General features: G+C 40.5%; 1 protein-coding gene across 3 annotated transcripts in view; it reads left to right on the forward strand.

The window, feature by feature from the left end:
* CERT1 (ceramide transporter 1) overlaps window positions 1-7977 on the forward strand; it is a 112284-nt gene extending 104307 nt beyond the window's left edge. For all 3 annotated transcript variants that reach the window (XM_053291195.1, XM_053291196.1, XM_053291197.1), the window contains 2 exons: window positions 3904-4038; window positions 5033-7977. In XM_053291195.1, the coding sequence (XP_053147170.1) occupies window positions 3904-4031 (128 nt within the window). In that variant the 3' untranslated portion in view covers window positions 4032-4038; window positions 5033-7977. The remainder of the gene's footprint in view (window positions 1-3903; window positions 4039-5032) is intronic.
* Window positions 7978-14936: the final 6959 nt, after the last annotated feature.

A 14936-nucleotide genomic window follows, 5' to 3' on the forward strand; every position in this document is an offset into this window, starting at 1 on the left:
GTAAGCCATGACTTTTCTCCCCACCCCACCCCACCCCTACATTCACATCTAGCTATTAGTTCAGTGTTGTTCATAAAATATCTTAAGGCATCTTGTATTTTCAGCATGATTCTCTTGTTCAAAATATTAATGACTGAAATTATGTATTGGAGTCAGAGTAGTGTGACCATCCTGAATGCTCCTTATTCTCTGAACCGCTCAGAGAACTTGCGTTTTGGGCGGTATAAAAATGTGGTGTAGTAGTAGCAGTTCTTTTATTGCAGCCATAGGCCAAACCGATAAAAATGTGTTTGATTAAAATTTGTTGTGTTATGAACAGTGGATTGGATCCAGAGAAGTGTGAGTGGTACTGTATTCACACAACTGGGCTTTCCTGCCTCTCATTACAGCCGTGTTCCTGCACCCATTCACCCCACCCCCACAAGCTGCTACTTGGGACACTCTGGAATGGTGTGTGGAATGTGGCACTGGGAAGTGGTATGGTGGGGGGCTATATTCATTATATAGCTTGTTTACTGCCTTTCTGCATAGCACTTGCACAACAAAAATAAGATAGTAGAGTAGGCACATGCTTTCTGCAACAAGGTGGATGGACTCGATCACAACAGCAGTGAATGCACCCCTGAGAGACCTTAAAGGTGAAGTTGAAGATGGATCATCCTGTAGAGAATCTATCTCTGTGGTTGCTAAGAGTCGACACCGACTTGACAGCACTCAATTAGTCAATCAATCAAAGACCCTTTGGAGCCCAGCCATAGAGTTCTCAATATAATCAGAGTGCATTTCTATGCCCACTCTGTGAAAGAAAGCAGAGAATCCTATATAAGTCTTGACAGTTTCAGGGCTTCAGTGTTCACAGTGGCTGACATCCAGACTAGAGTTGTGCTAATGCAATGAGAGAAGTTGCACACACTTAAATTTGCAGATCTGTGCGTTGTGGTGCCTCGCAATGTTGTGCAAAAATGTTCTCTGGGACAAATACAAGGCTGTGCAGTGCTTTGTGCAACATACTGTGCAATCTGCCATCTTCTACTATGCAAGAAGCAGTCTGGAACAGATATTCCTTTCTTTGTGCAACATCCTTGTGCTAGCACAACATGAGCTTGGATATAGGCCACTATGTACAGGATGAACTAGTTTTCTTAGGCTGTTCTCACCTTTTATTAAACACAATAAAGAATCCAAAATGTGGCATTTGGAGTCCTTGTTGGAACACTCTTATGACTGAAAGACATGTATTTTAATAGGTTAAAGTTTATTATAATCTTTTTAAAATCCAAGTATGAACACACATTTTTCTTATGTTTTATTCCCTATGGAAGAAAAATACAAAATCACTTAAAACTAAAAAAAATATCCTAAACCAGAGTGGGAGAGACGCTCAGAGGGCCATGATAAAATGGCAATGACTAAGTGTAGCTCAGATCTTGAATCGAATCTGATTCGAGTTGTGTTTTGGCCAGGGGTTCCAGGGCAGATTTGTTTCGAGGTTGAATCACTCAAATCGACCAGATTCAAGTAAGATCAATTCAACCTCAGAAAGATTTGCACATCCCTACTATCTATATTATTAATAGCAGTACCCCTTTTTAACCACAGTGTGTCATTGTAGATTAAGGCTATCAAGCAACTGACTTTGTGTGAATATCAGGCTGTATGCATAGCATGACTTGGGAGGAGCATGTATGTATTTATTTTGCCTCACATGCATATCATAGACAGCTGCTGAAAACATGGCTAAACACATATTTTGGGAACAAATGAAGATAACAAAAATGGGCCCTTTGAGCCATATGTGTGTGTTGCTGAATAGACATGTCCACTTCTCCCATGACGTAGTGGTAACTGGATGCACACAACTTTCTACAGAGCCAGAGGCATTTGTGTTGGAAACTTTATTGTGTTATTGGATAGTCCTTGGTGATCATAACACCCCATTTCATTTGCTTACTAAGAAATAGATTCTGCTGTTCACCTTTGTTAGAAACGTGAACTTAAACAAGCATTAACTTGCTAAAAGATCCAAGGTTCGATGGTACTGATCTTCTATGACTTGGTTTCATGCCCTATGAGTTAGGTCACTGTTACTCCCATCTTACAGATGGAGTACGGTTTGCCAAGACTACAAAATGAGTTCATAGAAGCTGGACATTGTCTATAGAATCGCATCCAATCCACTAGGCAGGCCCATACTTGGGGTAGGGTGAATCGGGATGATTGTGTCGGTCCTCATGCCATTATGCCTCCCTGGAAATGTACCCACTAGTTGTCAATGCCTCCTTGTCACCCTCCGTCATGCCACCACCCTGCCATATGCCACAGGGATGTGCTGGCCATTTCCCCTCCTCACCTTTTCTTCCCACTCCATGTGGGAAGTTTTGTGTTGGCTTTAGTTAAGCACTGTCCAACCACGCCCATGAAAAGCACTTCGCCAGAATTGTTTGTGCACCTCTGGAGCCTAATTTTTCTTGTCCAACCTTTCTACTCTTTTCACCATAGCTGATCCTTTTGTATTGAGTTTACCCACTAACTGGTTTCAAAAAAGAAGAGAAGCTGGGAATCAAACCTGCCTCAGAGACAGTTTATGAAAAGGAAACTCTTCTCTCTAATCTTGTTTAGAGAGAAAAACCAACAAAGTGTCTTGTGGCACCCTGAAAACACTGGTTGGAGGATAAGCTTTTGTGGACTACAGTCCAGTTCCTCAGATGCTTGAAGTAGTTGGTAGTCCATGAAAACAAATGTTGCAGTCAGTATTAGTCTTTCAGATGCCACAAGAGTCCTTGTGTTTGCTGTTACAGGTTACGTGGCAACCTTTCAGGAAGTTATTAATGGAGAGAGAAATGCCCTTTGCATATGCTCAGAGGTAGTATTTCTGTTAACACAGTCCAGCTGATGCCTTGTATTCTGAACAGATTCCAGGGCTCACTATTCTTGGCAAAAATTAAGACTTGGTCAAACACAGATTACAAATGCCTTTCTGCAAAGACAATTTCTTTCAGAAATACCAAAAGCTACTTGGTTAAGGGTCTCCCACATGCTCTGATTTGCCCTGGACCCTGACCTCCGCTCCCCAGGACAGCCATGCACTAGGCCATGGTAAGGTAAAGGTAAAGTGTGTCATCAAGAGGATTTCAACTCCTGGCGCCCACAGAGCCCTGTGGTTTTCTTTTCTTCTTGCAGGAGGAGTTTACCATTGCCTCCTCCCGCGCAGTATGAGATGATGCCTTTCAGCATCTTCCTATATCGCTGCTGCCCGATATAGTAGTAGCAGGGATTCAAATCGGCAACCTTCTGCTTGTTAGTCAAGCATTTTTCTGCTGCACCATGGTAGCTTTTCAATAAAATTTCAAAATATATATGTGGATAAGGTCCATGAGTTTGAGAGAGTTTTCATAGCACTGACTAGTTTCAACTGGAAGTGAAATCTTGTACTCAAATTTTAACACACAAACCACTTTTTCTTTAAACAGTTCTGTCTTTTCAAGATTAAAATTGAGAACAATCGCGTGTGTGTGTGTGTGTGTGTGTGTGTGTGTGTGTGTGTGTGTGTTCCTGGCAATTGCCTTGAGTAATACAGGATTTCTATTGCTGAGAAACTGACTAAACATTGCCTGTCTGTTCAAGCCTTTACATGGGTACCATCTTATCTAAAATATTCGGGATTAATGTAATCTATTCTGCTGCTACCCTTAATCTCTGTTTGAACTCTGTTTTTAAAATCATAGTAGTTGGTGTGATCCTGAAACTTGGGTCATTTGGTGAGCAACTTACCTTTATGCCGGATAAGTCCGCCAGTCTCGACAGAATTATTTGTTATGCATAAAAACTGGTGTTCTTTCACATTTTTACGTAGATTAACTTGGCTGTTTAGAGAACAAGCTTGACTCTGATCTTTCTTTGTAGTGAACCCTGGGGGTTGGGCACCAGCTTCTGTGTTGCGTGCAGTAGCAAAACGAGAGTATCCCAAATTCTTGAAGCGGTTCACGTCGTATGTGCAAGAGAAAACGGCAGGAAAGCCTATTTTATTCTAGTGAACAGGTATGTAGCAATCCTGTATGGACCACTGTAACATTTGCTGTATAATCTTGAGTCCTGTAGAGCTAGTCATTAAAATGATCCAGTAGGATGTTTGAACTCTTGAGAGGCGGAGGATTTTGAATTGAAGGACAGGCTGGAATTTACAAATCGGCATTATGTTTTTGGGGTGATGTTCTCATAATTATAACACCATGAAAATGTCACTTGGAAATGCTGATTTTGCTGATGGGATACCTGCCTTTGGATGTGCTAAAATTTGGTAAAGGTAAAGTGTGCCATCAAGTTGGTATCGACTCCTGGAGACTACAGAGCCTTGTGCTTGTCTTTGGTATAATACTGGAGGGGTTTACCATTGTCATCTCCTGCGCAGTATGAGATGATACCTTTCAGCATCTTCCTATGTTACTGCTGCCCGATAGAGGTATTTCCCATAGTCTGGGAAACATACCAGCAGGGATTCGAACCAGCAACCTCTGGCTTGCTAGTCAAGTCATTTCCCTGCTGTGCCATTAGGTGGTACGTAAAATTTGGTACAGTTTGATTTTTGTCACTGTTCTTCATAGTATCAAAGATTATTGTGTGTAAATACTGACCTTTACTCCTTATATGACTCTCTAGTGCTTTTGCTCTAACTCACAAGAATGATAGGAAGGATGCATTTTCTAGCAGATATAGTAAAATGATACCTTGTTAAAGAAGAAGTTATCTAATTAGTGCATCCTTGCATTTGCCACTTTCCCTGAGAGTCCAAGTGACTGACGTTGGCAGTATTAAACTCTAAAGCCATCTTGTCCTTCTGTCCTTTCTGTGGGTGTAATTTGTTCCTCTTATATACTCAAAGCCTGTCTTAATTGCTTTAAGGGAGAAATCTCTTAACTGTGTCCTATGAAACCACAAAAGAAAACTTTCAGGAAAGTCAAATAGATATTTCATAATTCCATCCTAGATTTTGATTATGCTAGAACTGAAGCTCTTTCACCCATGGTTTTTCTAGTGATTGGAACAAGGCTGTGTGAACATTCCACATTGGAGAAATGAACCAAAATTGATGCTCCAAGCTGGAACGTAGGATCTACAGTCTTATGGCTCATGTCCTGGATTCTGTACTCAACTGAAGAAATACTGCAATGCCATGAAACTGAACTTTCACTGTCTTCTGCTAGCTCACCTTGCTGAATGGGTGTGTAATTATAAATACATGTGTTGATACATGTATATGGCTCTACTTTATTTGCTTGCTTTAGAGGAGAAAAATACAACTTTGGGTCACCAACTTGGTTTATTGCTTTAACTTCCGAATAATTTGAAAAAGCTTTTGTTTACTGTGGAACTTCATATGACACTCGCACAGCTCCCGTTTTTGTGTATGTCTAAAGAGCACAAAGGACAAGATGCACATATAGCATACTGTATGTGCTTTATCTGCACAAAAACCTATTGTGTTGTAATCTTTTTTTCCGGGTTTGCAGTAAACTCTGTGTTTCCTTCCAGAGGGGTTTTGTTCGCTTTGTATAATCATAGTTCATTGCTTCTGGTTTCTATGATAAATCATCTTGTTATGTAAAACATCTCTTAATATGTGAGGGCTGTCAAGATCCTGATGACTTTGCCTTTTCTATGGTCTTGCTCCTATGAAGACCTTCTGGGTTCTGATGGAGGAAGTGTGAAAAGCTTTATTTTTTTCAGATATCTTTATATTTCTATTGTATTTTTTAGTTGTGTAATATGTACTACAAGAAACCTGGTTATTGAACACGATCCAGAAATTTCGAAATGGATACTGTACAAGAGGGCATGGCCACCAGAGAGAGTGCCAGCAGTGTCTTGCCCATGTTGCATTGTGTGGGCTGCTTTCTTGCAACTGGATTTAGGGTTTTTCTGAAGCTGCAAAACGTTACACTATAATATTTATTCAAGCCAATTGGACTATACAAGATAACATTCCCTGTCTTGAAGAAAGAGCAAATATGCTGTTTTCTGGTCCTGCGCGTTTGTTTTTTTCTGTTGAGTAAAAGCTGTGCTATGAAGTTCATATACAAAACCTTTTACACATAACTTTGCCCCCAAAATCTGAACTGTTAAGAGATTGTAAAAAATCTGCAAACCTAAATGCAAAGTTCCCTTTAGTTGCTGTGAGAACTTAACTTTGAAGTATCTGCCTGTCTTTAATGCCAAGAACACAAGGGGTGAACCATAAGGAAAAGACTGGTAGTTCTTTGAGGAAATGCCTCACTTGAAGGTTGTGCTTTGACAGGGAGATTATTCAGACAATTTTTAGCTGTTTGATCAGCTTATGTATATATAGAGAGAAGACCAGATTGGGATATATTTTTGAAGAGAGAGCAGAAAGTCTTATTTCATATAGAGTAGCCGATGCCAGAAAACATGACAGTACTTTTTAATGAAGATAGAGCTGATGAAAATCTTTTCATGTTGGAATCAAATTTACTTGGGTATGGTGGTTGTGTCTTGGGTACATGAAAGTTGGCACAACACTTGATTTACAGACATGCACGCAGGTTTCATGCTTTTTGATCTCCTTTATTTGCCTTTCTTTAAATGATGTGCATGGAATATGCCTTATTATAGAATAACTCTGTTGATGATTTGAAAATGTAGAAAAGTGCCTATGCGGGTAATGCTAATAAGGCAATTGAGATGAGAAATTAGACCTGTTTACTAATCACCAGTAAGCATTTTATATACAGTTTCTTATACCTCAGATGTGTTTAATCTTTTTACAATCAACTGGAAAAAATTGTTTATTCACCATAGCCACTGATGGGAACTTCCAGCAACAAAAATTGCTTAGACTCTGAATACAAATTTAACAATTTGCAATTTCTGGTAACTATCATGGAACACATGTAAGTAACTTTAATTTAATTGGATAGCTTTATTTTACAAAGATATGGAAAGTTTACAAAGCAGTATATAAATCTTAATATCATTAGTTGCATTTGCACTAAATGTGATGTATTTTGTAGTTCTGTAAATAAAAAATTACACTAAGGATTCTTTTTGTAAAGAAAACATTTTACTTTTAGACAAGTGGTGTCACTTCACTAGAGCTAGCCCTGCCCAACTGATCATCACACGCTTCTTAGGGTATATGGCAAGAGCTAAAACAGGGCATAAAAGCTTCCCCGAGAAGCTGACAGGCTCTGTTGTTCATGCCGAGTACCTGTTGCGCCCTTTCTTCCAGCACAGAACTCTTCCCAACCTTCTGATTAGCTTTTTTATTCGCCTGATAAACAAAGTTTCATTCTGCTGAGCGATATCAACCTTCGCCTTTGGTAATAACTGATGAGCAGACACTCCAGTTCCTTTTCATTTACTTGTGTATGAATCCGTGGATGCAGACCCTTTTCCAAAGGTGAATTTGTCTCCTCAGCGTCTGTTGCCTTGAAAGCCTGAATCTGCTGCCACATCAAATTATTTCCATCAAATGCTGGACTGCAGTCTTTTTTCTTTAGTTGGGGAGGGGAAAGAGGTCAGGAAACAAGGGCTGTTCTACTTGATTTTTAAATTCTTTTAATAATGGGTTTTTCATTCTGACTAAATCTTAAGCATTTCTTGGAATAATGATGCTATTTCACCTTGAAGTTTACTTTTTATCTTACTGGGCTGAGCTGGTTCATCAGAAGTTGTACTGGTTCTCCTTAATCAAATGGTCAAGTCAAACTTTCACCAAACATTTTGTCAATTGTTGTATAAATGAAGCTGTATTTGGGTTGCCACTGTTCATCTACATACTCAAAACATGAATCAATTTTAGAGTACCTTGAGTGTGTAGAGTGTGACTGTTCTATGATAGCTTTATGATCCTGTTAACTTTAAAAAAACAAAACTAAACAGAGTTGGCTCTTCCATGTTACAATCTCAAATTTAAAAAACAGTATTTAAAAGTAACAAGTATTAAAAGATATTACAAACATATTTCTGCTTGATAGTTATTTTTAATATTCAGGAGTGCTGAAGTGACATTGATTTAAAAAAAAGCTACTGTACAGGAATCTAAAATATGCTCTATGTTTGCTCTACATTAGTAATAGTTGTCTGTCTACACTGACAATGGTAGCTTAGAGTTCAGGTTAGTACAACTTGTAACTTTCTTTGAGCTCTCTTCACACTTTGCCCTAACAGAAGTGCTCTGTATATAGCAAGGACATGGGAGTCAGTGATCAAAACAGTGTAGGTTATATGTGCACATCCCAAGTCACGCGGCCTACCCATAGTAAAAGAGGGCATGTGTGAAAATGGGCCATATGCTTACTCCTACACCCTAACACATGTAGACACTACAGCAAGATGGTGAATAGCTCCTTGAAAATAAGTTTTTTATGACAACTTTGTCACTATTAAGTCAGATCACACAAGTGAGGTGGCAGCTTTTCCCCACTTAAGTTCAAAATGGCATTGCAAAATGTGTGTGGCCTAGACACTCGCTCTTTCTGATACTCCAGTGATGTTTTTTCAACATGCCGCAATGGTTACCACATTTGCACTGAAGTGAGATTGTTAACACAGTTTGTGACTATGCTTTGGCTTAAGTGGGGGAAATGTTCTCATGGGTGCAAACATGCATACAGCAGTGTTTTCTAAAGCAGCATTTATGTTGGGATACCCAGAAAGGGAGTTAACACTCCAGAAAGGCTTTTTAGAAAAAAGAAATGAAGTTTATTGATGAGCAGCAGTCTACAATACAAAAGATGATAGTTGGCTAATTTTTAGGAGGTCACACAACAGGGATCCTGGTTACAGGATGCTGGTCCTTAAGACTATTGACTAGAAGATCTTGGCACACAGGGTCAGCAGAAAGAGATGAGGTATGAAGAGACAGAATCATGATCGTATACCTATCCTATACAGGTCTGTGCTGCTGAAGAGTTAGGATGAAGAAGCTGCTAGCATCCTTCTCGGGAAGGAGGTGAAGGCAGGGAAGAATGTGAATTGCTTGGAGGGAACAAAGTTAGCAAGACTGTAGGTATGGGGAAATGGCAGGCAGAGTTTACCAATTACGGGTATGCTGAGCTATTCCAAGGAAACAAGCCGAGCAAAAACAGCTCTCTCTAGAGCAAAAACAGCTCTCGCTCTCTCTAGTACATGTGTGATGAAAGCGATACCTCCAAGGTTACAGCAAAGCAAGCAGGAGTTCCTTTGGAGAAGCATGCCCAGAGGACAGAGGAGGGAAAGCAAGCACTGGGCACAAAAAGCAAAATCTTTCTAGTCACAAGTTGTCCTTGGGGGATGACCAGGTGCCAATCCATTCTGGTAATGATCCTTGATTGCTCTAAACAAAAGAGTTCATGGGTCTTGGAGTCACTAAGATGCCAAGTTGTTTCAGGTGGTCCAGAAGACAAAGAAACCAGGTTTCCTCCTGCAAAGGTACTTGTGGAAAATGAAGGTAATGATATTCAGCATGCTTCATAGTCTGTTTCAGGGGACTCTTTTAAAAAAACAAAAGGATCTTGAATATTTCTTGGCATAGCGTATTAGGTGCACATTAAAATTCTCCAGATCTGGGTTAGCAAGGCAGAATTGATCTGTCCTGGTAAACTATGTATTACCATTTAGCCATGCAGACCACTGTTATACTAAAGATAGTTCTTTCCTGATCCATTGCAAGTCTCTTGTTCTAGGGTATCAGGAATGTACCCAAGCCAGAATGACTAATTGCCTTCCCAATTGACTGGGAGCAGGGATGTAGCAAGCCCAAGGCAGTCCGTGTTCCAAAACTCCCGACATCACCACTTGTTTTGGGGGCTAGCACTAGTCCCTCCATGCTGCCTCCTGCCATTTCCCTTAGCTGCTGCTGCCTTTACATCTCCTTGCTGATTAGAGGCAAGTGGGGAGATAACATGCATCCTCTCTCACTGGGGTGAGAGAGACATTCACTCACTTGCACCAAGAGCCTGCCCAGGAGTTCCTGGTAGGCTCTTGGAGCAGCGAGTGAGGGGATAGAAGATATGGCATATCCCCACTTGCCCTGAAACAGCAGCAAGCATAATGGTGGCAAGAGGAGGAAGTGGTGGCAGTGAGAGGAGGAGGAAGGCGGTGGCGATGATGGCAGCAAGAGGAGGGCGGAAGGAAGGAGGTGGAGCAGGCAGCAGTGGATGTTGGTGTCCCAGTGATTCCAGGGTACATGTCAGCTTGTGCTTACAGAATGTGAGAACATCAGTGGTTATGCCCTTAACTGACAGTTGGGCACTGGTTATGAGTCAGTCTTGACTACATGGAGGCTGCCAAGGATTAGAGATATGAATTGGATTAGATGAATTAGGAATATGGAGGGTGCCAGGAATTAGAAATTGACACAGGAGTGTGGTAACACAATCGCATGTGATTTGGGATAATGATTGACATGTCTGTTGAAAAAGCAAAAATTGGGGTGTGTTTGCAGTGCGCTGAAGGGGCTGCCCATTTTCAGCCACAAGATTCCTTCCATGAAGAAGAAACCCATAGATTTCAAAGATATTACATGCAAAGCTGGATGTGCTTTACTTTGAAGACTTGATTTTGAAGATGAAGAAAAAATTAACCACTTCTTACAGTTAAGTATCCCATACTATTACAAAAGTGCACATCAGTTTTCTAAGTCTTTGAGGGTAGAAATTTCCTTCAGCTTTTGAAGGTAAAGTCACTCTGATTAGCCATGAGTTGGACTCTACAGTTGATGCAGTATCATTGGGAGAAGTGTCCAGAGTAACATCTGGTCCAGTTTTGCTGGAGTAGTTTCAATTATTGGTACCAGAGAATGTGGACAAGTTCTTTTGTCGAGTTTGGCCAACCACTTGCATGCTTGATCCTTGCCCTTCATCTAGTAGGGAGGGAATTTTTAGCTGGTTCCAGCAGGTTCTAAATGCCTCATTGAGCGAGGGTGTGGTCTCAACTCCACTGAAGGACGCTATTATTTGACAACTCCGAAAGAAACCCATTCTGAACCCAGAAGATGTAACTACTATTGGCCTATGGCCAATATTCCCTTCCTAACCAAGGTGCTTGAGCATGTAGTGACTGACCAGTTCCAGACACTCTTGGAGGAAATTCACTATCTAGATCCATTTCAATCAGGTTTTAGGCCTGGCTTCAGAACAGAAACTGCTTTGGTCGCACTGTGGGATGACCTATGCAGAGAAGGGGGGGAGGGGGTGTGTGCAACCCTGTTAATTTTCTTGGATTTCTATGTGGCTTTCGATACCATTGACCATGCTATCCTTTTGGATAAGCTGGCCGAGTTGAGTGTGTGAGGCACTGCTTGGAGGTGGTTCTACTCGTACCTTGAGGCCCATTTTCAAAAGGTGGTGCTGGGGGCGGGGGTGGTTTACTGCTCAACCCCTTGGCAGTAATACTTCTTGGCAGTAATGGTTCTGCAAAATTACATTCTTTCCCCTATGCTGCTTAACATCTGCATGAAATCTCTGGGAGAAGTCATCTGGAGATTTGGCCAGAGGTGTCATAAGTAAGGGAATGATACTCAGTTGCATATCTCTTTCATCAGATGCAGGTGAGGCGGTGACCAAATCAGTCACTGGATGCTGTAATGGACTGGATGAGGTTGAACAAATTGAGACTCAGTCCAGACAAGACAGAAGTACTGCTGATCAGTGTGGTTCCTCTGCCTGGGTGAATGGTGTTCAGCATGTTCTAGATGGAGATGAAGGACCAGGTTCACAATCTGGGGGTGCTTGACAATCCAGCATTGCCACTTGAGGCTCAAGTAGTCTCTCTTGGCTCGGAACACCTTTTATCAGCTTTGGCTGATACGCCAATTGCGACTTTACCTGGTCAGAGATGGCTTGGCCACAGTTACTCATGTTCCAGTAATCTCTTGCTTAGATTACTGCAATGCATTTTATGTGAAAATTATTATTATTTCTTGTTTACACAGTCAGGCAGGTGTTATTGACTGGTTTGTTTTATCCAGACATCGAGTCCTCCCCAAGGACCTGGGATGGCTGGATTTTATTGTCAATTGTTATAGATATCGTCGCAGAATATAGGCTGTTCCCAGTAAAGCTGCTTTTTGTAATTGGCTGATGGTGATTTCTGTGGCCTCTATGGTGTTGAGGTGCTCTTCAAGGTCTTTTGGAACTGCACCCAGGGCGCCAATTACCACTGGGATTATTTTGGTCTTTTTCTGCCACAGCCTTTCAATTTCAATTTGTAGATCTTTGTATTTGGTGATTTTTTCTATTTCTTTTTCTTCTATTCTGCTATCCCCTGGTATTGCTATGTCGATTATTTTAACTTGTTTTTCTTTCTTTTCAGCTACAGTTATATCTGGTGTATTGTGTGGCAGATGTTTGTCTGTTTGTAGTCGGAAGTCCCATAATATTTTTACATCTTCATTTTCTACCACTTTTTCAATTTTATGGTACCACCAATTTTTGGCTACAGGTAGCTTGTATTTTTTGCAGATGTTCCAGTGTATCATCCCTGCTACCTTGTCATGCCTTTGTTTGTAGTCAATCTGTGCAATCTTTTTACAACAGCTGATTAGGTGGTCCACTGTTTCATCTGCTTCTTTACAAAGGTGGCACTTGCTGTTTGTGGTGGATTTTTCTACTTTTGCTCTTATTGCATTTGTTCTTAGTGCCTGTTCTTGTGCAGCCAGTATTAAACCCTGTTTCTTTTTTCAAGTAACCATTCTTAAGCCATTGCCAGGTCTTGGTGATGTGTGATTTTCCACTTATATTGTGTAAATATTGACCATGCAGTGGCTTATTTTTCCATTTTTCTGCTCGGTTCTTGACTTGTTCTTTCTTGTAGGCCTGCTTTCTTTCATTGGTGTTGAATAGTTTCGCGTTATTGACCATTTGAAGTGCATCTTTCTTCACTGTCCTTGATATATTCTTCAAGGCCTCTTTTCTCCTCCTCTACTGTTTGATGGACTTGCAGCATTCCTCTTCCACCTGAGCTGCGAGGGAGGTATAGCCTATCGACATCACTGAGGGTGTGCAGAGCATGATTGATGGTCATGATTTTCCTGGTCTTACGATCCAGCATCTCTAGCTCTGCCTTGTTCCAGTTTATTATTCCTGCAGTGTATCTGATAACAGGTATAGCCCAGGTGTTTATGGCTTGTATGATGTTCCCGCCATTGAGTTTGGACTTGAGGATTTTTCTAACTCTCCTGATGTATTCACTTCCAATTTTTCTTTTATCTTCAGTGTGTGTGATGTTATCAACCTGGAGAATGCCCAAGTATTTGTAAGGTTCTTTCTCTTCCAGGTTCTTGATGTTGCTTCCATTGGACAGTTCTATTCCTTCTGTTTTTGTTGTTTTTCCTCTGTTCATTATTAATGCAGCACACTTGTCTAGTCCCATTGCTATATCGCTACTGAATATACGGACAGTGTTTAGCAGTGATTCGATTTCTGACTGGGACTTTCCATACAACTTCAGATCGTCTATGTACAGCAGATGGTTTATTTGACTTGATGTTTTAGATGTTTGGTATCCGAGGCCTGTTTTGTTTAGTATTTGTGAAAGTGGGGTCATGGCGATTACAAACAACAGAGGGGATAGTGAGTCCCCTTGGAAAATACCTCTTCTAATGCTAACCTGTCCAAGTGTCTCGCCATTGATTAACTGTGTACTCCACATGCTCATTGCTTTTTAAATAAATATCTGAATGTTTTTGCTGACACCAGTTGTTTCTAAACATTTTAGTATCCATGTGTGAGGCAATGAATCGAAGGCTTTCTTGTAGTCAATCCATGCAACACTTAGATTTCTTTTTCTTCTCTTGCAATTTTCTAAAATAATTTTGTCAAGCAGCAGCTGGTCTTTTGTGCCTCTGGTGTTTGGGCAATTTCCTTTCTGTTCAACTGGAAGCTGTTTGTTAATAAGTGTTGCATCACTTCATCTGCTATTATTCCAGTTAATAATTTGAACATGGTTGGCAGGCAGGTTATCGGTCTATAATTACTTGGAACTGCACCTTTTGCTGGGTTCTTGATGATGAGTTGAGTTTTCCCAGTTGTTAGCCATTGTTCAATATCACTGCCTTTCATAATGTGATTGAACTGTTTTGATAGTTGTTTATGAAGGCTTGTTAGGTGTTTAAGCCAAAAGCCATGCAGTTCATTGTCGCCTGGCGCAGTCCAATTTTTAATTTCCTTTGCTCTTTCACTTATTAATTATGGTGTTATTATTAGATCTTGCATTTGTTGGTTACATTTTTCAACCTCTTTCATCCAGCCTGCTTTTTTATTATAATCTCTTGGATTGTCCCATAATTTCCCCCCAGAATTGCACTGTTTCTTCTTTATTTGGTGTTTCTAGGTTTCTTGCAGTTTCTCCGTCTATGCTTTGGTAGAAACGTCTCTGATTCAACTGGAATGGGAGATTCTGCCTGTGTTGTGTAATTCTGGCTTCATACCTGCTAATCTTCTTTGACACTGCTGTTATTTGCTGCTTTATTATTTCCAGGACTTCTCTAATTCTCCTTGAATTTAGGTGGTATTTTTGGATCAGATACTGTTTGGTGTTTTCATTCTTCAGCTTCTTGTCTTTCATATCTTTCAATTTACTAGCATCTGATCTAAGCCTGGAGATTTTATTTTCTAATCGAATCTTCCATTTAGGTGATGTACTGCTTTCTTTTTTGACAGGTCCACTGATCTTATATCCGAGCTCTTGTGTTGTTATTGTTGTTGCACTGTACATTAGTTGGTTTGTTTCCTGCAAATTATTGGTGGTTATTTCTGCAAGTGTAACATTGACATCTTTTAATGCCTGAGCGAGTTGTTTTTTGGCAACTGTTTTTAGAGCTGGAAGTTGAACCCTGGTGGTTGTTTGGTTCATGTGCTCAGTTGTTGTTGTTGTTGTTATTATTATTATTATTCATTCAATTTCTATACCGCCCTTCCAGAAATGGCTCAGGGTCATTT

Source organism: Hemicordylus capensis, chromosome 2 (assembly GCF_027244095.1).
Source record: "Hemicordylus capensis ecotype Gifberg chromosome 2, rHemCap1.1.pri, whole genome shotgun sequence".
Classification (NCBI taxonomy): domain Eukaryota; kingdom Metazoa; phylum Chordata; class Lepidosauria; order Squamata; family Cordylidae; genus Hemicordylus; species Hemicordylus capensis.